The 23,146-nt window shown below is 46.0% G+C and overlaps 1 protein-coding gene across 1 annotated transcript; it reads right to left on the bottom strand.

The window, feature by feature from the left end:
• Positions 1 to 21: 21 nt before the first annotated feature.
• LOC136579694 (deoxyribonuclease-1-like) lies at positions 22 to 23,146 on the bottom strand. The gene is made up of 8 exons (XM_066579751.1): positions 23,012 to 23,146; positions 20,518 to 20,606; positions 19,223 to 19,309; positions 18,506 to 18,618; positions 16,708 to 16,820; positions 16,175 to 16,332; positions 12,844 to 12,940; positions 22 to 137 (listed from the first exon to the last, which is right to left on the bottom strand). The coding sequence occupies exons 1-8, from the start codon at positions 23,144 to 23,146 to the stop codon at positions 63 to 65; spliced, it is 867 nt and encodes a 288-aa protein (XP_066435848.1). The 3' UTR covers positions 22 to 62.

The following is a 23,146-nucleotide window of genomic DNA, read 5'->3' as shown; positions in this document are numbered from 1 at the left end:
CCTTCATCTTACAAGGGCAGAAATACTTTATTAGATTTACAGTAAAGGTATTGAAGCCATGATCATAGTTCTCTGTCCAGACGAGGATCGGCACGGAGATTCACTTCTACTGGAAAATGGTCGCTCACCTCCAGAGCCTGAAGAGGGAAAATAGTTTAAAGGTATTTGTGGAGAACATCATTTTACATTCTCCATCAGCAAGTTGCCCATGCAGGACCATATTCTCCCTCTCTCAACAGGTACGTTCATTTCTGCATCATCCTACTCCAAGCTGAACTGCTATCTCCCTCTGCTTAAATCCTCTGTGCTGCTTGCTTGCTGTGAATTGTGTATTTTGCATTTCATCTGTTTGCATCGGTACGTTCATTTCTGCATCATCCTACTCCAAGCTGAACTGCTATCTCCCTCTGCTTAAATCCTCTGTGCTGCTTGCTTGCTGTGAATTGTGTATTTTGCATTTCATCTGTTTGCATCGGTAAATGAAACTTTACTTTTAGTCATTTCTGCCATCCACCTCCCCCAAATGGCATCTTTCACCCATCCTTGCTGAGATGCTTTCCTTATCTAAGGAGAGCAATAAATTTCACCCCCCCCCTTTTGGTCATTAGGTTTGCAATGCTAAAGTCAGCTGGCCAGTCAATTGGAACCTGATTAGCCACTCCCAGCTGTTTCCTAGTCATACCTTAAACTTTTACTATAATATCAGTGTAAGCATGCATGCCACGCGGGTGGCTGCCACGCGAATATAATGCTGTTATGAAGTATGCTGTAGAAAGTATGAGACAGTTTGCTGTAGAAAGTATGAGACAGTTTGACCATGGCAGTTCGACATGGTAGGAGACAGGTAGGCCACAAACTCTGCCTAAATACTTTGCACTTCAAAGCTATCGCTAATGCTGTCACCTCTGTTCTCATTCTTGCTCTCAGTTTCAGAACTTCTTTCAAGTGCCCACCTCTGGGGCACTCTATACACATTAGCCCCTCTCTCCTGTCCTCGCCTATGCACAGCTCTCATGCACTCTTTACCTTCTTGCTTAGCCTCAAACCCCCTAGTGCCACTAACAAAAATAACAGCTGCCCTCATAAATCTCCTAGCCATCTGCTAACCCTCTCTATCCTGCTGCTACTAGCTGCTGGGGATATCTCTCCCAATCCTGGCCCACCCTCCACTGCTCCTAGCTATTACCCCTTACCGGGCTCACCAATAAAATCCCCAAGCCCAACTGATAGCCCATGCATAGCCTCCCCTGACTCCTTTAAATGTGCCCTCTGGAACTGCCAGTCAGCATGTAATAAACTCCCCACCATCCATGACTTTTTTACTGCTAAATCTTTAAACCTGCTAGCTCTAACAGAAACGTGGATACAGCAGTCTGACACGGCCTCCCCTGCTGCATTGTCTTACAATGGCCTGCAGTTCTCCCATACCCCGAGACCAGATGACAGGCGTGGCGGAGGAGTAGGTGCTCTTCTTTCCCCGAAATGCACCTACCAGGTCATCCCCCCTGTACCCTCACTCACTTTTCCATCATTTGAGGTACATATGCTACGGCTTTTCCGCCCGCTGTCCATGCGAGTAGCAGTTATCTATCGCCCCCCAGGTGCTCCTCGCCTGTTTTTGGACCACTTTGCTGCCTGGCTCCCCCACTTCCTATCCTGTGAAATTCCAACCCTCATCTTAGGTGATTTTAACATCCCCACTAATGACCCTATGTCCCCTTCTGCCTCTAAGCTTCTTTCGCTCACCTCCTCCCTTGGTCTCTCTCAACTCACAGCCTCTCCCACTCACAGGGATGGCAACACTCTTGATCTGGTCTTCTTCCGTCTCTGCTCTGTTTCCAACTTCACTAACTCCCCTCTCCCACTCTCGGATCATAACTTCCTCTCTTTCTCTGTCACGCTCCCTACCATCTCTCCAGACCCACCTACCTACAGTACCTACAGGAACCTTAAGGCCATTCACACCCAGGACTTTGCTGAATCCCTACAGTCCTCTCTGTCCCCCATCTCTCTCCTCTCCTGCCCCAACCTGGCTGCCGCTCACTACAACACCGCTCTCAAACATGCCCTGGATGAAGCAGCGCCCCCCAGAACCCGAGCCATTCGATGTAGAACACAGCAACCCTGGCTCACACTCATACACGCTTCATCCGGCGGTGCTCTAGAAGTGCTGAACGGCTGTGGAGGAAATCGCAAACGGCACCAGACTTCCTCCACTACAAATTCATGCTCAGAACCTACAACCTCGCCCTCCACCATGCCAAACAAGTCTACTTCACCTCTCTAGTCTCCTCATTATCGCACAACCCTAAACGGCTCTTTGATACTTTTCACTCCCTTCTCAGCCCAAAACCGCAGCCCCCAGTGACGGAGCTCAGTGCTGAAGAGTTGGCTGCTTACTTCAAAAAGAAAATAGACGACATCCGTCAGGAAATAACTTCCCAATCCCAGACTAGCCCTGACCCTAGTCCTGTCAGCACTGCATCTAGCTCCTGCTCACTGTCTGTACTCAGACCAGCGACAGAGGAAGAAGTCTCCAAATTGCTCTTCTCTGCTCGCCCCACCACCTGCGCTAGCGACCCTCTCCCCTCACACCACCTCCGTTCCTTCTCCCCAGTGGTCATCTCCCATCTCACCACTATATTCAACCTCTCTCTGACCTCTGGCATCTTTCCCTCTTCTTTCAAACACGCCATCATATCCCCACTGCTAAAGAAACCGACTCTGGACGCGACTGATGCTGCCAACTACAGACCCATCTCAAACCTCCCCTTCATCTCCAAACTACTAGAACGCCTAGTTTACTCCCGCCTTGTAAGCTATTTATCAGAGAACTCTCTCCTAGACCCCCTACAGTCTGGCTTCCGACCTCAACACTCGACAGAAACTGCCCTTACTAGGGTATCCAATGACCTACTGACAGCCAAATCGAGGGGCGATTACTCCCTACTGATCCTCCTCGACCTTTCTGCAGCGTTTGACACTGTTGACCACAAACTCCTCCTCAGTATGCTACGCTCCATTGGCCTAAAGGACACTGCCCTCTCCTGGTTCTCCTCTTACCTATCTGACCGCTCTTTCAGTGTCTCCTTTGCTGGCTCTACCTCTCCTCCTCTTCCCCTTGCTGTTGGGGTCCCCCAGGGCTCGGTCCTTGGCCCCCTTCTCTTCTCTATCTACACAGCCCCTATTGGACAAACCATCAGGAGTTTTGGCCTCAAATACCACCTGTACGCTGATGACACCCAGCTATACACCTCTGCCCGTGACATCTCTGCACCCTTCCTCCAAAACATCACTGTCTGTCCGCTGTCTCTAACACCATGTCCTCTCTCTACCTAAAACTAAACCTCTCTAAAACTGACTTACTGGTATTTCCACCCTCCACTAACCGACCTCATCCTGACATCTCCATCTCAGTGTGTGGCGCCACCATAACTCCTAGACAACACGCCCGCTGCCTTGGGGTCATATTTGACTCTGATCTCTCTTTTGCCCCCTACATCCAATCTCTGGCCCGAACATGTCAGCTGCACCTCAAGAACATCGCAAGAATCCGCTCTTTTCTCACTGTGGAGACGTTAAAAACGCTTATTGTCGCCCTCATCCACTCCCGGCTCGATTATTGCAACTCGTTGCTGATCGGCCTCCCCTGCACCAGACTCTACCCTCTCCAATCCATCCTGAATGCGGCAGCCAGGCTCATCTTCCTGTCCAGCCGCTACTCGGACGCCTCTGTCCTGTGCCGGTCACTGCACTGGCTGCCCGTTAAATACAGAATTCAATTCAAACTCGCTACCTTCATCCACAAAGCCCTCCACAGTACAGCGCCACCCTATATCGCCTCCCTCATCTCAATCCATCAACCAGCCCGGGCTCTCCGCTCTGCTAATGAAACCAGACTGAGCGCCCCTTTAATTCGAACTTCTCATTCCCGCCTCCAAGACTTCTCCAGAGCAGCACCGGTCCTCTGGAACGCACTACCAAAGGCTACCCGAGCAATCCAGGACTCGCAGAACTTCAGGCGTGCTCTAAAAATGCACCTCTTCAGGGAGGCATACCGCATTCCCTAAACAAACCCCTCTGTACTCCGCCTGATAACATGCTCCCTGACCTACTGACTGCAATCCCTGCTAGCCGTCATAAACCGCTCCTGCAGTCATACCGATTCTGCCGTCACACGGCTAAATGTCTGACCATTGTCTATGTGTATAGCATCGCTCACTCTCCACCTCGCCATACTGTGCACATGTCCAGCCCCTTTACCTTCTGTATCACCCCATTACTTGTAGTATGTAAGCTCGTTGGAGCAGGACCCGCACCCCTATTGTTTCCATCAACTGATTACTATATGTAACCGTGGTTCTGTAATGTTTGTATTTTGTCTTTCTGTATTCCCCCCTGTCTATGTAAGCGCTGCGGAATATGTTGGCGCTATACAAATAAAGATTATTATTATATTATTATCTATAGCCACAGGGGGCATATAAACATAAGCACTGTAAGCCCCCAGCAGTTGAGGATGAGCGCTGTTCAGTCCGAAGGACATTAGTTCTAGATGAGCAGAGCTTGTTCTAATTTAAACTGTAGCTCCGGGGGGCGGAGCCTGGCCGGAGATGTAGAAAGTCGCACCTCAGTGTAGCTCCTGAAAGACCCGACAATCCCATCCTGAAAACGGGACCCAGAGACAGCGAACAGCAGCGGAGGCACAGCAGCAAGCTCCGGAGGTGAAACGAGTGACAGCAGCAATAATGGTGCGAGGCAAGGAGCGGGGAAAAGCAGAAGAAGCCGGCGGCCGGCAGAGGCAAGATGGCGCCGGCGGGAGGGAGCCGAGAACGCTCATACCGCGGCTCAGTGTAAATAGTGCAGACACTGCACGCAAACTGGCCAGGGAAGAGGGAGGCAGTAAAGAAGTCCCCATAAGCCCCAAGCAACAAAAGGGAGACACAGGGGAGCAGGAGAGTTTGCAGAGAAGCACGGAGATGGTGGGGGCAGGAGGGGAGGAGGAAGTCACCGGCACAGCATACACAGAAAGTGGGAGAGACAAGGAGAGGGCAGACAAAGCAAATACACTAACGGAGCCTGTTAAACACAGCAAAGATAAAGTCAAACAAAGCAGTCCACATGCTGTACAAGACTCTGCTGGAAACAGGCAAGAAGCCATAAATCATGCCCACAATAATAATGGTGCCAACACAGAAAAACATCACGCAAGAGACAGCATGAACAGTACGAGCAGCCCAGACATCTGCATGCACAGCGCAAAATATGCAAACACGCCAGACAGCCCTACACGAGACACCTATCAAAGTACAGAAGATGCTGCCAAAAAAGACCAAAGACAGGAGGGCGATAGATGTGCCAGAGAACCTACACTGAAAGAAATCTTCAGCGAAATTACTAAAGGCAATGCGTTACTGAACAACCTTAACATGCAGATGGGGGCGATGCAAAGTAATGTAAACCTGCTACGGCAAGATATGAGGAAAATATCAGAGCGTCTGACAGAAACTGAACAACGTAGAAGACGCAATACAGCCGATGCAACGAGACGTGGGAAAAAATCTGCACGACATACAATACCTACAGAACAAAGTAGATGACTTAGAAAATAGGTCAAGAAGGAACAACGTGAGAATTGTGAGCCTCCCAGAAAAGACGGGAGGAAGAAACGCAGCAGAATTCTTCGAAACATGGCTGCCCGAATTGTTCGGAAGAAACACCCTAACTGCGATGTTTGCAGTCGAAAGAGCCCACCGCGTGCCGACACGACCCCTCCCCCCGGGGGCTCCAGCCAGACCGATACTCATCAAAGTGCTGCACTATAGAGACCGTGATACCATACTCCAAAAGGCCCGCGAAAAGGGTGAAGTTCAATACAACGGCGCGAAAATCTCCTTTTATCCAGACTTCTCTACGGAAATACAAAAGAAGCGAGCAACATTTATAGAAATAAAAAGACGGCTGCGAAACCTACAAGTGCCCTATGGGATGTTGTACCCGGCTAAACTGAGAGTGGCGGCGCTGGGTACGACACATTTCTTCGAAAACCCAAAAGACGCAGGTCACTGGATAGATCAAAATGAAGAACAGATCCGGAGGGGAAGATCGCCGCGCAAGTCACCATGAAGAGGCTGCACCCAAAGTAATGTGCACACAAAGGGAACCGAAAATTTTTTGAAAGGAGCTCCTGGGACGACAGGATGCATCGTGTAGGAGAATGGAGGACTGGTACCCCGATCCGATGAGACAACGGATCAGTGAGTTATGTGTTGGGGATGTTTGTTGTTTGGTCTCTCTCTCGCATAGTTGGGAAATACTAGATAGTATACAGTTAAAAGGGATAAGGTTAAACGATAGAAAAATGGTTCAGGGAGGGATAAGGGGAAGAAATGTTAATGTAATTGTACGGTTGAATAGTATACTGCAAATAACGAAAATCTGCATTGCAAAGGTGAATAAATGTATGTATTGGCGGATGTGGGGGGCCAAACCAAAATGTTGCTGGAGAGGCCCATTGCGGAGAACAAATAGTAGTACACATACACATATACGGGGAGACATGGGGGAGACACAAATATTGAGACGGGGGTCCTCCCAGTGCGACTCACTCGCAAAAACAAAAAGGGGTGGTAACACACAGAAAATAATCCTGCGAAAAACAAAAAACCCAAAAAATGAGTAGTAAGATCAGGGTCGTATCGTGGAACGTGAGAGGTATGAGCGACCAGACAAAACGATCAGCAATACTGAAAGTCATTAAGGAACAAGGCCCGGCTATTATATGTATGCAGGAGACGCACCTATCAAAAGAAAATACGGACACACTCAAAATAGGAGGGATGGGACAGAGCTTCCACTCCACACACACCAGGTACTCCAGGGGGGTTAGCATAGTGGTTCACAGACATATACCGTTTAAATGCCTATCACGAAAAATCGATCCGGAAGGCCGCTTCATATGCCTACACTGCAGAATATACAATTATACATGCATTATAGCTTCAGTATATATCCCGCCACCATACAATAACATGACAATGCGGCAAGTTATAGGATTCATAGCAGACAAACCGGACATCCCAGTCCTTATCATAGGTGACTTTAATTCGGTCATTAACCCTACACAGGACAGACTAAGGGCAGGAAGCGTAAACGAAGAAAGGAACCTAACACCATTAGGTAAACTAATAAAAGAAATATCATTAATAGATATATGGAGAACACGGCACCCCACACATAAACAATATTCCTGCTACTCATCCACACACCAATGTTTATCTAGAATAGACCTAGCGGTAGGGAATATCCAGATATATAGAGATATAACCCTGATAGAATATCTGCCAAGAATGGTATCTGATCATTCCATACTACGCCTGGACATACAACATAGCAACACCGATAGTCACCCCCAAAAGAGATGGAATCTGAACTCGCACTGGCTAAATATATTAAACAAGGAAATAGTGAAAACGACACTAGAGGAATATTTTACACTAAATAAGGGTACCACAAGCATGACGGTCTGCTGGGAGGCCATGAAGGCATATATGAGGGGGGTATACATACAACAAATCACACAGGCGAAAAAGGGGCATAGAGATAGAGGACAAAAAATACGAGACAAACTAAAAGAATCGGAAGAAAACTATATAAAAGAGAAAACAATAACAGCACTCAACCTATGGAAACAAGCTCAAGAGGCCCTTAATAATTACGTACTAGACACGGCGGCAATTAAAAACGGGTTCCGAAAACAGACATATTACGAGGAGGGAGAAAAAACGGGACATATGCTGGCAGTTATTGCGCGAGCACAAACCAGCCCCACGTATATCATTGAACTAAAAGACGCACAAGGCGAGATTGTCAGGGATACAACAGCCATAAGAGAGATTGCACGTGAATTCTACTCCTCTTTGTACTCCTCGAAACTGGAAAAAACGGGGGAACAAATCGAGGAATACTTAGCGGACATAGGAACACGTAAATTGTCGGAGGAACAGAGAGAGTTCCTTGATGCACCAATAGACTTGGAGGAGATGCAGGAGGCGGTAAAAGACATGCAAAATAACAAGGCCCCAGGGGAGGATGGTTTCCCAATAGAATTTTACAAACAACACGCAGACACCTTACTACCACAACTTCTAGAGACATGGGTGGGGGCGGAGAAGGAAGGGGAACTGCCACAAACAATGCGAAAAGCAAAAATAATAATTCTGCTAAAACCAGAAAAAGACCCCCTGTCGATGGATTCGTATAGACCAATATCGCTGTTAAACGCGGACGTCAAAATTATAGCAAAAGTTCTGGCAAAGCGGCTAACACAAGTGACATCCACCTTGGTGCACCCAGACCAGAGTGGATTTATACCAGCAAGATCAACGGCAACGAATATCCGTAGGGTATTTCTAAACCTACAAATACCCGTAGATAACGCCGGAGATAGAACCATATGCTCATTAGACGCGGCCAAGGCGTTCGATAGCGTCGAGTGGCAATACTTGTGGAAGGTATTAGAAAAAATGGGCTGTGGCCCAATATTTGTGCAAAGGGTAAAACTTCTATATGCTGGAGCGGAGGCGGATGTGACCATTAACGGGGGGTCCTCAGAAGCCTTCCCACTACATAGAGGGACAAGGCAAGGGTGCCCACTATCGCCACTGCTGTTTGCGCTTGCAATAGAGCCCCTGGGATGCAAAATTCGAGCACATCAGGAAATAGTGGGATTCAGAAGAGGAAATATAGAGGAAAAAATCGCTCTATACGCAGATGACATGTTATTATTCTTAGGGGATGGGGAAAAATCCTTGGAAACCGCGATGCTAGCAATAAAAGAATTCGGAGCCTTCTCAGGACTCACCATCAATTGGACGAAATCCGAAATACTACCGGTAGATACCCCAGGTATGCAAATTGCTAATAGAGAACTAACCCTGAAATGCACCCCAATAATTAAATACCTGGGAGTTAAAATTACGAAAAACGTCAGCGAATACGGGAAAATAAACCTAGAACCACTTATGGAAAAATGGAAACAAAAACTTCACATATGGCGGAAACTACCCATGTCAATCATAGGAAGAGTGAATCTAATAAAAATGATATGGATGCCCCAACTGCTATATCTAATACACAATTCCCCACACTGGATAACACAAAAATTCTTCCACAAGGTCAAGGGATTATTTAGAGAGCTCATATGGAGAGGGAAGACACCCAGGATAAAATTGGAACTATTATACAACTCAAAAGAAAAGGGAGGACTAGCTTTGCCCAACCCGTTCTCGTATTTCGTGGCCTCACAGCTGCAGCATCTCAGGGGATGGGAGACAGAAGAGACACAAGATGCTAGTTTTAGAATTCTTAAAAATTTTTTCAGGGGGTCACACCTGCTCGAAACCCTGGAACGTGGAGCGTTTAAAAAAAAAACGGTCAAAGCGCCCCCACACTAACAATGACACATAAAATATGGTGGAAGACCAGAAATATGTTCAATATAAAAAGCTGCACCCAGCATACCCCCATATGGAATAACCCACACCTGCCAGAAATCAACAAGCTAAGAGGCTTCCAAGGGTGGAAAGACAGGGGAGTCAGGAGAATGGATCAGATACTGGAGGGGTGGGAACTAAAAACCCTCGAGCAGATAAGACAGAATTACAGCATCCCCAATAGTGACTTTTACAAATATTTGCAGCTTAGACACGCTATACAAGCGGAAAAAAACTTGACAGAAATAGCAGTGACAACTAATATAGTAGCGGACATAATAGGAAAAGCCACCACCACAACAGGGAAAATATCTGTACTATATTCCCACATACAGGACACGGTTAATGCACGAAACCCGATACTAACAAAAGCAAAATGGGAAGCAGACATAGGACCCATTGAGGAGTCGCACTGGGAGGAAATACTGCAAATGACACCCCAGTTATCTCTGAGTGAGTCACACAGAGTCTCACAAATATTCCTAATACACAGAGTGTACCGCACCCCGGCCTTCTTACACAATATAGGAATGAGAACCTCCCCGATATGTGTAAGGTGCAAAACCCACACGGCGGACCTAATCCACATGCTATGGCGTTGTCCGAAATTGCATAGATATTGGGTGGGAATAAGAAATGCAATAAACGCAGCATTTGGCATACGTATGGACTTTACACCATACGTGTGCATCCTGGGATACATACAAGACCTAGCGTTGGATGACCATGAAAAACTAGCGGTAGCTAGACTACTGTATATAGCCAGAAAAACAATAGCCCAACGTTGGTTGGATGAAGGACCACCCACGCTGGGAGAATTCAAAAACAAGGTCAACCAAATTTTACCGTGGGAAAGGAGCATATATACTAAGCGCAAGACCAGCCAAAAATACCAGGACATTTGGCTGAGATGGATACACGCCCAGAGTAACAGTGCTGGACCAAATGCATAAGTGGAGTGGTGAGCCGTGTGGGGAAGCACCAGTAAACCGAGGATCTAATAGGACATAACAAAGCATGTAATTGATATATACAGAGTTTATTAGGAAATGTAGAATAACTTACAGACTCGCTACATAATAAAATAAAGCGGTAAGGATCAACGAGATAGGATGGGAAGGGAGGGATGGGAGAGAGAGAGACCAGACAAGGGGCAAAGGATATGGCGCCGCCCCGTGTATGTAACAAAAAATAACCCTGAACCAGTAAAAGAAAACAGCAAGAGGACAAGCAACAAAAAGACCAAAGAAGAAAACAAACAAGCAATACAAGAACTGTTACTATTGGCTACGATAAAGCACATTGTTTAATTAGAGACAGTTTATCCAAAGAACTGAACACTGAGAGAGAGATCTTAGGGGGGGGAGGGAGAGGAGGAGGGGGGAGGGAGAGGGGGAGGGGGGAGGGGAGGGGGGGAAACCAAAGTTATGTAAGAAATGTTTTAATAATATGTAAAAGGTGAAAAAAGTTTAATAAAAAATACTTTAATTAAAAAAAAAAAAAAAGTGATAAGGTCCCCCCCTCCCGTAACTTTAACACTACTTTTGGGGTGTTAAATTTGTTCCACCCCTGTGATGCCCTGGTAGATGCCCTTTACCGCTAGCGGGTGGCTCTGGCTCCTAAACACACCGCCCCGCCTGCATCACATTGGAGGTAAGTTACTCTCGGTCCACGCGGTAAGTTACAGTGTTGGGAGAGCTTTAAGCAATACAGCTGGCTTGGATTTCATGTGCCAGTCGTCGTGACTGGCATGCCCTGCACTTATGGCTGGTGTGTTCCTAGCTTATGGGCACCTCATAAGGTAAATGCAGGGTCATATTTACAGACACTCGCCTGTTCGAGGCATGTTTGGCCCTTGTGTCTCTTGCGCACTAGCTGCGTATTTACACGTGGGGGGAAATAAATGCAAGAAGGAGCCTTTGATGTGCAGATACGCACTAAATCTGTGTTTCATGCGTATTTGCTGCATATTGACTCAGTCCCATTCATTTCTATGGTCTCTTTCGGTCCAGAATATGGACTAAAACTGGACTTTTTTTTTCTACATGACTGAAAACTGATGAATATGCATTTGTGAATAAACCCGTTGAGATCAATGCGTTCTATGGACTCAGTGTTGTGTATAATATGATGTATGTTTACCCCCATGTAAATCAGCCCTTATACTGCAGGCAGTCAAGATTATCTTTAAGGGTGCTTTTAAATGAGTGTTTTCCGCATTATTTCTGTGAGTCGCACAGGTAAAGAACCCATTATGTTCCATGTTTGCATTCCCTTGTGCCATCTTTCTCGAAGCGTTGCAAGAGAAAAATTGCATGTCCTATTTTTAAGCGATTTCTTAATCTCCCATTCTTCCCTTATAGGAACAGAAAAGGAAGAAAAAAAAATTGTATTGCGCTTGTGAGTTTCATGCAAATGCTTTTTACACACTGAAGAATGGGTGGTTTTCACACACTTGGGCTTCTTTCACACAAGCGCATATCGGCCAGTCGTTTTCACAGCCAGCTGATGTACGCTACGTTGGGAGTGAAAAATCTGGTAAACGGGCAAGACAAATCAAACGTTTGTGCGTCCGTTCATATGGCCTAGTGAGGCCGGCGCAAATGCGCTGAGCTCACCAGGCCATTGCCCATTTCCCCTCCCTCCCAATCGCCGGCTCACCGCTCGTTCTGTGCAATGGATGGGGGCAGAGCTAAGCTGTGGTCCACCCCGCCTCCCATTGATGGCTATGGACAAGGGGTGGGATGTGGGCAGAGCTAAACATCCACTCTCCATGCCCCTTGTCCATAGCCATCAATGAGAGGAGGCAGGGTGGACTGGCACTTGGCTCTGCCCCCTCCCATTGCACAGAACAAGCGGGGAGGAACGACAGGTGAGCCTGCACAGGGTGGAGGAGAACAGAGGGAGGGAGTTAAGCAGCGACCGCCGTATTCCAGCCCAAAAGATAGTTCCAGGACTATCTTTTGGGCCTGATGTAAAAATGCCCGACGCTATATTGGCCGGTCGGGCGTTTTTACGTCTCAGAAATACGCCCATGTGATCTGATGCATTGGAATCCAATGCATCAGATCACAGCGCAAGACGGACAGCCAATACGTGCTCATGTGAAAGAAGCCTTAAATAAGTGCAGCAAACTGACTGCAATGTGATTTTGTTGTGTAACGCTTCGTACTTGCATTAAAAAAAATGCAGGTGTGCAAGTGCCATATCGGTCTGAGTTTTGCTTGCCGGTGTATATGCACCTTTACTGAGGCGAACCCATACAAGATGGTAAATGCAGCAGTTCTACAATTTCTTAGACATATATTTATCCACCCTGCTAACTCCACCTCCATAAAATGCCTCTTACCTCCTCTTCAGATAAACCAAGTTTCTTCTTGAAATTAAATGGTTTTGCAGAACGCGGTACAATCCCTTTAAGAAGCTCCTCCCCGTGGACCACAATTCTGGGGATCACAGACAAACAGGTGATCGCTACATGATACAATGTCTCCTCCAGACACGTGAACGCATGCATCACATGGTGTATGCAGGTTTTGGTCGCGTACACACACTGCCTATATACATGACCGAACATTGCACTTGCCTGTGTATTTCACACTGTATTTGTGCGTACACAGAAGGGCCCACTGCTCTGCACATGCACGATACGTATGCAGGATTTCTGCATAGTCACGGCATATTTATGCTAGCCCACTCCCTTCCATGGCATATTGTGGTGCGTAGTACGCGCCAAAAGAGGACATGCTACATATTTTTTTGTGCAATCGAAGATGATGTAAAGAAATAAATCTGCAAGTGTGAACGAACCTCCTGAAATCAATGGGTTCTGTTCATGGTCATTTGTGGCGCAAATATGCTTGTGTGAATGAGGCCTTAGTCCAGTTTCACACCTCGTATACAAGCTGCAGAGTCCACGACCAACTACAGTACACTGTAAGTGAGGGCGGTCTTAACAAACCCAATTCACTCACTGGGGAAAAATTCTGCTGCACATTTGGATCATACTGAAGGTTTTCAATAGAGCGAACGTACTCTGCCGAACTTGATGGTCGTTCGAGTATTCGCGTACTTGATGGTGCTAGTTACCCGAACGAGCATCAAGCCGTGTTCGACCCCGCCCTAGTTTTTGGCTCCTCCCCGCTGTGACGTGTCTGTTTTGGCCCTGCCGAGAGAGAGAGAGATCACCATTTTACATTAACATGACCCTAAGAGCGGTAGCTTCTGTTCTTCCAATCTTAGGCCTTTTTCACGCGGGCTACAAAATCATCGCTAAGAACCCATTGGAAACCACGGGCTTCACATACAGGCGTTTTGCAGCCCGCGTGAAAGATGCCTAAAACTCGGTAGATTCACTGAAGCAGAGAAGTCTAAGAATAAATCTGACACCCTTCACAGTATAGACACCTAAATCAACTTTATTAGAAAATATAGTTAAAATGTGTGGGACTAGGACTGGCAAACGTATATATAACAGGACAACCGATCAAGTCAGTCAATGACAAGTCACCAAAGGTGTGTGACCAGTCAGAGTTGAGTCGATCTGTACTTGACAAGGTGCTAAATTGTCTATCCTAGAGGTCAAATCTCCATCCGTGGGGTTGGTGAGTATTAAGATCGTTGGTTATGATCTACTCTATAATGCAGTATTCCCCAACTCCAGTCCTCGGAGACCCCAACAGGTCATGTTTTCTTGATTTCCTCAGTATTGCACAGGTGATGTAATTATTGTCAGTGCCTCAGACATTGCCACCGGTGTTCTTACTATAGAAGATCCTGAAAACATGACCTCTTTCAGGACTGGAGTTAGGAAACACTGCTATAATGGATACTGTGAGCCAGAGCGCCCACCGGTGACGGATGTGTGCAAAACACATAGCGGCTACTAATAGAAAATAGAGTTATCCAACTATATGAGACCTCACAATAGAGTTCCTTTGTGATGAAATATGTGAGCCACGACCCACAGGTTGTGCGGGCACTGGGCTGTCAATGAAGCTAGTTTAGTAAATTTTATTAATTAGTGCTGCAGAATGTTTAGAAGGGTTAAACTGGGTGACAGGTTCCCTTTAAAGTGGATATAAGAGATTAGAAAAGAAGTGCGCCGCTCCTGTCCATGGCTGCATCTGGTATTGGCGCTAGAATGGAGCTGAGCTGGAGTACACAACGCAGCCTATGGATAAGCATGACGCTGGTTCTGGAAGAAAGCAGCTATACTTCTAACCTGTATTCAGTACTCTTATGCCGTGTTAAGACTGCAGGAGTTAGGCCTTATGTCCACAGGTGGGTCAGAATCCGTGGGCAGGAGCCCGCAGTGGAATCCCACCGCCGAGGACATTATTTTACCTGTTCTGGGTCTGTGCGGGTCTTCTGCGTCCCAGATGGATGTTCCTTCTTCTGCATGGCGGCACATGCGCAGTAGGAGTTTTTTCTTTTTCAAACGGGATCAGCGGCACATCTGCAGTGTCAGCTGCGGGTGTGCCACGGATCGGACGACTGCCATTGACTTGAATGGAAGCCGTCAGTGTGGGATCCGCAGAAAAATAAAGCATGCAGCAATTTGTTTTTCAGGACCAAAAGGTCCACAACACAAATCTGCAAGCTTAACCCTTTCCAATCCACTGTCTGACATCTGAAGACCTTATGATTTAAGGCTGTACAACTCCGATGTTGGAAGACGTCCGTCGGGGTTCTCTTACTGTATATTGCCAGCCTCTCTGCCGTCGGAGCCTATCCAACGTGTCACCTCATGCAGTACTGGCTTTAGCCAGCAGATAGCGCCGTTGTATAACGGCAGAAAAAGAGTAAGCCCCCTAGGAAAACCAGGATACAAATTGGATTGGAAAGGGTTAAATTATTTTGCGGGCACTGATTCCCTATGGGCGGCTTGATTTGCGGATATCCTGCGCAGGTTCTGCAAATCAAACCCACTCATGGACATGAGGCTTTAGTCAGTGTTTTGCATTAGTACTTCGAAGCCAAAATCAGAAATGGGTCCAAACAATGGAAGAGGTGCAGAACTTTCCATTATACTTTTTCTCTGTAGGTTCCATTCCTCGTTTTGGCTCACAAATGCTGCCATGTGAAGGAGGCCTTACTACCAGTAGGAGGGGCTATGACAACCTTTAATTTATGTTCATGATATAGAAGGTGATCGCTGGTAGTTAAAGGGGTCTTCCAGGACTGTACTATTGAGGACTTATCCTCAGGATAGGTCATCAATAGTTGATCTGTGGGCTCCACCGGTAAGCTGTTTGAAGGGGCCGTGCTGTGACCTCTTTATCAGGCTGCTGATGTCACATTGATCACTCACATGGCCTGAGAGTTACTCAGTTGCACTCAAGTGAATGGGACTAAGCTACAATACCAGGCACAGCCACTATATAATGTACGGCGCTGTGCCTGGTGTGGACTGAAATGAAGGTGGCACTTCAGCCAGCTGATTGGTGGGGATCCTGAGTAGCAGACCGACCTGAAATCCTATCCTGAGGATGGGTCATCGATAGTGTAGTGCTGGAAATTCCCTTTAAATGAATTAAATTGTACAATTAGTAGAAATGCTGCAAACTAGTGTATTATGTAGGGAGCGCCGAGATTATGGAGTAAAAAAACTACACAATCATCTCCTTTAAATGGCATCTAACTTGTATTGACTCCCAATTCCCCTCTCCTAGAATTACCGGTCATATGCGCAGTGCGTCTTCTGGTTCACCGTTGTATCATCTTTATCGCCAATCAACCAGTGGAAAGTGTCGCTGCTCCTGAGCTGAATGTTCCTCCATTCCTCAGCCGTCACATAGCCGCAGGCAGCATTCAGGTCTCCGAGGAGCATAAGACTCTGGAAACAGGATAAATGACAGTGACTAGAAGAAGGTCAACTGTTTTAACGAGCCTCATTGTACAGCCGCTAGACTCTGTCAGTCAGATTTTACCCCCCATCTACCAATAGTAACCTAGAAGGTGGAAATATAGACAGAACCCAAGCATAACCTTTATTTTATGGTCTGTACCCGTAAGGCCCCGAAACTACAGCCTATGCACACACGTCCTAAGGCTCACCAGCGTGTGGTCTCACTTTTGTGAGATTTGGAGCTCAATGGTGCCCCCTTGATTTCAGTGAAGGACCCCGGCTGTTTAAGGGGTCCATACAGTGGGCATTGTGTATCTTGGTGCAATAGTAGCACTATTTTTCTTTTTCACTTGTTCGACCCACCTCAATTTTCCAGCGGCTTTTCACCTGAAGCATCACCTGTAAGAGTCTGTTAATCTCACTGGCTGCTTTACTCGGACATGTGTGATGAGACAACAGGGCAAAATCTTTGATAACTGCAAAAAGTAAAAAACAAAAAGTTAATAGAATCCAGTAGCCAGTGTTCTAATGTTGTCAGAGGTTGGCGGTAATACTACGATCAGGTCTAATGTTAAAGGAGATGTCCCGCGCCGAAACGGGTTTTTTTTTTTTTAAACCCCCCCCCCGTTCGGCGCGAGACAACCCCGATGCAGGGGTTAAAAAAACCACCCGCACAGCGCTTACCTGAATCCCGGCGGTCCGGTGACTTCAATACTTACCGCTGAAGATGGCCGCCGGGATCCTCTATCTTCGTGGACCGCAGCTCTTCTGTGCGGTCCACTGCCGATTCCAGCCTCCTGATTGGCTGGAATCGGCACGTGACGGGGCGGAGCTACACGGAGCTACACGGAGCCCCATAGAGAACAGCAGAAGACCCGGACTGCGCAAGCGCGGCTAATTTGGCCATCGGAGGCCAAAAATTAGTCGGCACCATGGAGACCAGGACGCTAGCAACGGAGCAGGTAAGTAAAAAACTTTTTATAACTTCTGTATGGCTCATAATTAATGCACAATGTATATTACAAAGTGCATTATTATGGCCATACAGAAGTGTATAACCCCACTTGCTGCCTCGGGACATCTCCTTTAAATATAAAAGGGGAGAGGTGCGGAGGCCGGCCGTTGCGGGCGAGACCACGGGGTTCTCAAGATGACACTTTCAATAGAGGGCTAAATTCTTCATGAGGATTCATGCGTGAAGGGGAATTATGAGAAATCTATAGCAGAAATAACACTACTGACCTGGTGACCCCCTCAACACTAATTCAGGGACCAAAAAACCTTCATTCCCTTATCAGTGACTATTTAAAGATGCTAGCATTTCTGTTGAAGTATTCTTTTAAGTGCAAATTATTCACATCCATGTCTGTGCCTTGTCATAAGTGTGTATATATATGCATGCTTCTTTGGATCTATTTAATTTAAGCCTGAAGAAGAACCCTGCGTTGGTTCGGAAGCTCGCTATAACATCATGTATTTTTGTTAGGCATTAAAAGGTATCATATCTACAAGATTACTTAGTTTCTCTTGCTGGGAACAATCACATTTTGCTCTACTGGCTAACACGGTGCCAAACTTTTTTCATTGTAACTCTGTTACACACACATGTTCTTCTAGGAGACACTTTCCTTCTTGTAATCTAGGTGTCCTCAGTCTAAGTTATCTGTAAGACGATCCCCGGGGGTATGCTCCTGACATGGTGGTTTAACACGCAATTCTTGCCTTTCATTGCTTGCTAGTTACTCCTCTCAACTTGTCATAGCAGGAACCATTACACTTAGCTTCTGTCCCCACTGAGGAAAAAACATCCCACGGTAAATGAGATGGGCCCACGGCTCTGCGCAGGCAGAAGCTAAAGCGAGCTTCAGCCTCCCGCTGACACGTCCTCCACCGACTACATCTCTTCACTTCCTCTTGCTCACTCCTCACTAGGCCTCGCCTCCTAACTTCTACTAAACTCCTCCACTGCCCCCCTCAACAAACAAGTTAGGTAGGACAGATTTGCCACAACAAGGCTTGTTAACACTTACATAGACCATGGATCAACACAAGTACACACAAGACAGTTAACACAAAGTGGACATACATCTACTCTAAAGACACCCCAACTCTGGGTCACTACAGAGGGAAAGGGGAGGGGGGGGGCTCCAACATAGCAAACCTGTGGTTGGAGAGTGAAAGCGGACAGCAAAGGGTTCTCTTGCAAAGGCTTCTGGGTGGTCTGGATGATCCTCCACATACTGGTACCAGTCTATCACCTTCACAGTGTCGGCTCTGTTGTGTAAAAAATGTCACAATTACAACACAGGAAACAAAATCAAACTCTGACAGTTAAAGGGATTTCCACAGGATAGGGGATAAATGTCTGATTGTTAGGGGACCGACTTGTGAGACACCAGCGATTCTAGGAATGGCACCCCTTAAACACCCCCCCTCCCCCATGTGAATGAAGCACTGGTGTGCATACTGTCGCTCCAGTCACTTCTATCGGATGGAGGAAGATTGCCAAGTGCTTCGATCTCCAACTGTCCCATAGAAGTGAATGGAGTGGTGATTGAAAATGTGCGTTGTTGCTGCCTTCATATGGAACAACCTGTGGATAGGGGATAAATGTCTTTGGTAACACCCAGCGACGCTCTTCCAATTAGGCTTCTACCTAATTGTTGTTTTTTTTTGCTTTTCTCTGGATCAACATTGGGGGATAACAGGTTGAACTAGATGGACATATGTCTTTTTTCACCCTCATACACTATATGTTACTATGTGAATTTAGACTGTGAGACCCAATGGGGACAAAACCCTATGATGTGCATCGCTACAGAATATATATGTGTACAATAAATAGAGATATGAGATAGATTATCTACCTCTGCTGTACCTGTAGATAAAGACAAACTGCTCCTTGTAGCTGTTTCTCCCCAGTCTTTTGCTCTCCAGGTGTTGGTAGCGATGGACACTGTCAAATCTAGAAAAGGATGAAATCATTCAGGACACTGGGAAACCATATATGTAGTCACACCCTGCGCATCACACCCTTCAGCTTCCAATATATTATATGGGGTCCACTAGTCACCCATCAAATTTCAGATCATTCGCCCAGTAGTACTCACTGCATGAAATGCAGCATTTGATTGTTTACTACTATTTTAGGCTACTTTTACAAGGGCCGATAGTTGTCCGAGTGACTGTTCAAAAGAGCGATTACAGGTGACTGTCGTTCTGTGTAAACACGGGACCTGACACAGCAAGTGAGCGAGAATCATTAATGTGTTGGAGTCGCTTGCTTTACAGTTCACCTAAAAACAGAGCGACTGTTGGCCTGTGTAATCAGGCAGTCATTCATCTTTGAACAACTGCCTGTTCACTGTGAATGGATGCGGGCGGCCGGAAGAGATTTCTGGTGGGCTCTGCCTCCATTCACTGAGGAACTATTGCTACTGTGTAAAAACACAGCAACGATAGTCGTTGGGACGGTTGCCGGGCACTTAAGTGCCAGACAGTCGTCCTGTTTCAAACTACCCTTAGTGTGATTGTTCTCAGTAAGAGAAACCAAGTAATCTTGTAGATATGTTACCTTTTAATGGCTAACAAAAATACATGATGTTATAGCGAGCTTTCGAACCAACACAGGGTTCTTTAATGAATCTCTGAGTTGTTTTTTTTAACGTTAGTGGAGATTATGAGAAAACCAGAGCAGAGGTAATACGCTGACCCCATAACATCAATTTAGAGTCCATAAAACTTTCACATTCCTTGTCACTGGACTAATTAAGTATTTACTGTTATCCCTTTCTGGTTTTGTATCTAAGTGCTATTAATCACACCGTGTCTGTGCCCTCTTATCCTGGACTGGAATTTGTTTCAAGTGCAAATTAAGCACACTATGTCTGTGCCCTCCCATGTGATCATGTGTATATGTTTTTAAATACGTATTTAGATCTGTTCCATTATGCCTGAGGAAGAACCCTGAGTAGGTTTGAAAGCTCACTATAACATCATGTATTTTTGTTAGCCATTAAAAGGTCTCATATCTACAAGATTACGTGGTTTCTCTTACTGAGTACAGTCACACTTTGCTTTACTGGCTAACACGGTACCAAACATTTTTCGTAGTACCTTTAGTATACTGTACGGAACAATGACCACCATCTACTTTGGTTAGCTTGTGATTACCTGTTGAGCTCATTCACAAGAGCAGGAACCGCTTCTCCCTTGGAGTCTCTCACTTCTTGGATGACACTAATATCACAGCGAGAGAGAATCTATAGTGAGAAGAGAGTGATGTGAGAATGTCACTCAGATATAAGATGATCACTCAATCTAGAAGATTCGGATGGATGGACAGATCAGACAGACAAGCAGATGGCCCTCTGGACTTACCTGGATTTTTGCATTGATCACTAGTAATATGTACGTGCCAATTTTTGTGACTTTTTGCAGGCATATGTCAGGCTTCACCATGTTGTTGAAAATGTGGGTGGGTCCTAGCTTTAGGGAGTGTGGCCACGTGCGGCCTGACACATTTACTATCATGTACGCCAGAAACTGGTATATAATGTAGCACAAATTTACACCAACTCGGAGCTAGCATAGGTTTGGATATGCCTCTCGACCGTATATCGGCCAGGTATTCACGCCGGCCGATATACGGCGTCTCTCTCTGCAGGGGGAGGAGGCTGGAAGAGCCGGGAGCAGTTCTCTGAGCTCCCGCCCCCTTTCTGCCTCCTCTCCACCCCCTCTCCGCCCCTCTGCACTATTTGCAATGAGAGGGATGTCCCGCCTCCTCCTCATTGCAAATAGTGCAGGGGGGCAGAGAGGGGGTGGGGAGTTGGCGAAGAGGGGGTGGGAGCTCAGAGCACTGCTCCTGGCTCTTCCAGCCTCCTCCCTCTGCAGAGAGGGACGCCGTATATCGGCCGGCGTGAATACGTGGCCGATATACGGTCGTCTGAATAAGCCCTAAATGTGACAAATGTATTAAGAAGCTTGTGCCTCTTAATACCGATGTAGCAGTGCTAACGCATCTCGCGTTGGTGTAGCGTGGCTAGCTATTCAAAATGAATGGCAGCAGCCAATCTATGGAAATTGTGTAGGAACATCCGCCATGCCAAATGTCTGCTTTAAAGATGTTACATCTATATATTTGTCAAAGGGACGCCAGAACATAGCTTACTTAGACTGACATATGAAACTACGACCTAGGTAAATATGCCCCATTGTAACTAATAACACACAAGCAGTTGTACCGTTCATTTATTTTATTGAGCACATTGAATAATCATCCACACTGCAGGGAGAAAAAGTAAGTGAACCCTTTAATTTATTAACTTGTAGATCCCTTTTTAGCAGTAATCACCTCCACCAAACATTTCATGTAGCTGTAAAGATTTGTACAACATTGAGAAGAAAGTTTGGACCATTGCTCCCTGCAAATGTGTTTCATTTCATCAGTATTTCTGGGATGCCTTGTGTGTACAGCCCTCTTAAGGTCATGTCACAGTATCTCCATAGGGGTAAGGTCCGGACTGTAATTTGGCCATTCCTTCCGATTGCCAGATTGGAGTCAGGAAGGTTTTTTTTCTCCTTAAATGGGGAAAATTGGCTTCTACCTCATTGTGTTTTTTTTGCCTTCCTCTTGATCTATCTACATTGGGGTTTAATAGTTTGAACTGGATAGACATATGCCGTACATGCTATGTTACAAATCTTTTTAACCATCCTTTAATTGTTTTTCTCGTGCGTTTTGGGTCATGGTCTTGTGCCATCATCCAATGTCTCTTTAGCTTGATGTCATGGGTGGCTGCCCTTACAATCCTCTGTAAGATGTTCTGATGCACCTTAGAGTGTATCATTCCCTTAAAGATCACAAGGCGTCCAGGCCCTGATACGCAAAACAGCCCCAAACCATGATGCTCTTTCCACAAGGCTTTGTAGTTGAATGATGTTTTGATGTCTTCAGTGTTTTTTCCTCTAAACATAGTGTTATACATTTGTACTAAAACCTTCCATTTTTGTCTCATCCATCCATTGAAGATTGTGGAACATCCAGATGATCTTAGGTAAACTTGAGATGGGCTACAGTGTTATTTTTAGACAGCGGTGGCTTCCTTCATGGTGTCCTTCTATAGTCAGTGTTTCTCTAATAGTGGACACATGAACAGCAGTTTCTGCAGTCTGTATAGTCTTTATTTATATCTTTTGCTTGGGTTTATCCAGGTGTAGATAATTTGTCTAACCAGGGACTAATGTACACCCAGGGCCTTAGTAATTGGTTTGTAGCCTTTTTCAGCTTCATGCATCTCTATAACACGTCTTATGGAAGTTCTTTGCATAAGGCATGGCTCACACAAAGCAGTCTCCCTTGAGAAGAACAGAATTGTCAGTAACCAGGCTTTGTGTGCCTTTATTTAATGAGCAAAGCACCAGTAAAACAGCATTTCCAATCTCATCTTCTTAAATGAACACATTTTTCCAATTAGTTCTTGGATAACTCATCAACACAGAGGTTCACCTATTTTTGTCCTGCACTGTGCTCAATAAAAGACATAAACGGTACAACTATTTCTTATCGCTTACATTGTGTCGGTTTAGAATTGAGACTTAGATAACAATAAGACCACATGTATTAGTAATCAATGCAGATAAATGAGATAGATTCAGGTTCACCTACCTTCACTAAGATGCCCATAATCTTCTTGTTGGATGCTTTGGCTTCTCCAAAACTCTTGATATTAAAAGCACAGATTTTGAAGGCGGCTGAGACCTGCAGGCCCAGCATTAACAAGAGCACCACGTAGGTTTTCAT

Source organism: Eleutherodactylus coqui, chromosome 10 (assembly GCF_035609145.1).
Source record: "Eleutherodactylus coqui strain aEleCoq1 chromosome 10, aEleCoq1.hap1, whole genome shotgun sequence".
Taxonomy (NCBI): Eukaryota; Metazoa; Chordata; class Amphibia; order Anura; family Eleutherodactylidae; genus Eleutherodactylus; species Eleutherodactylus coqui.
This window is presented reverse-complemented; position numbering and strand designations above follow the sequence as displayed.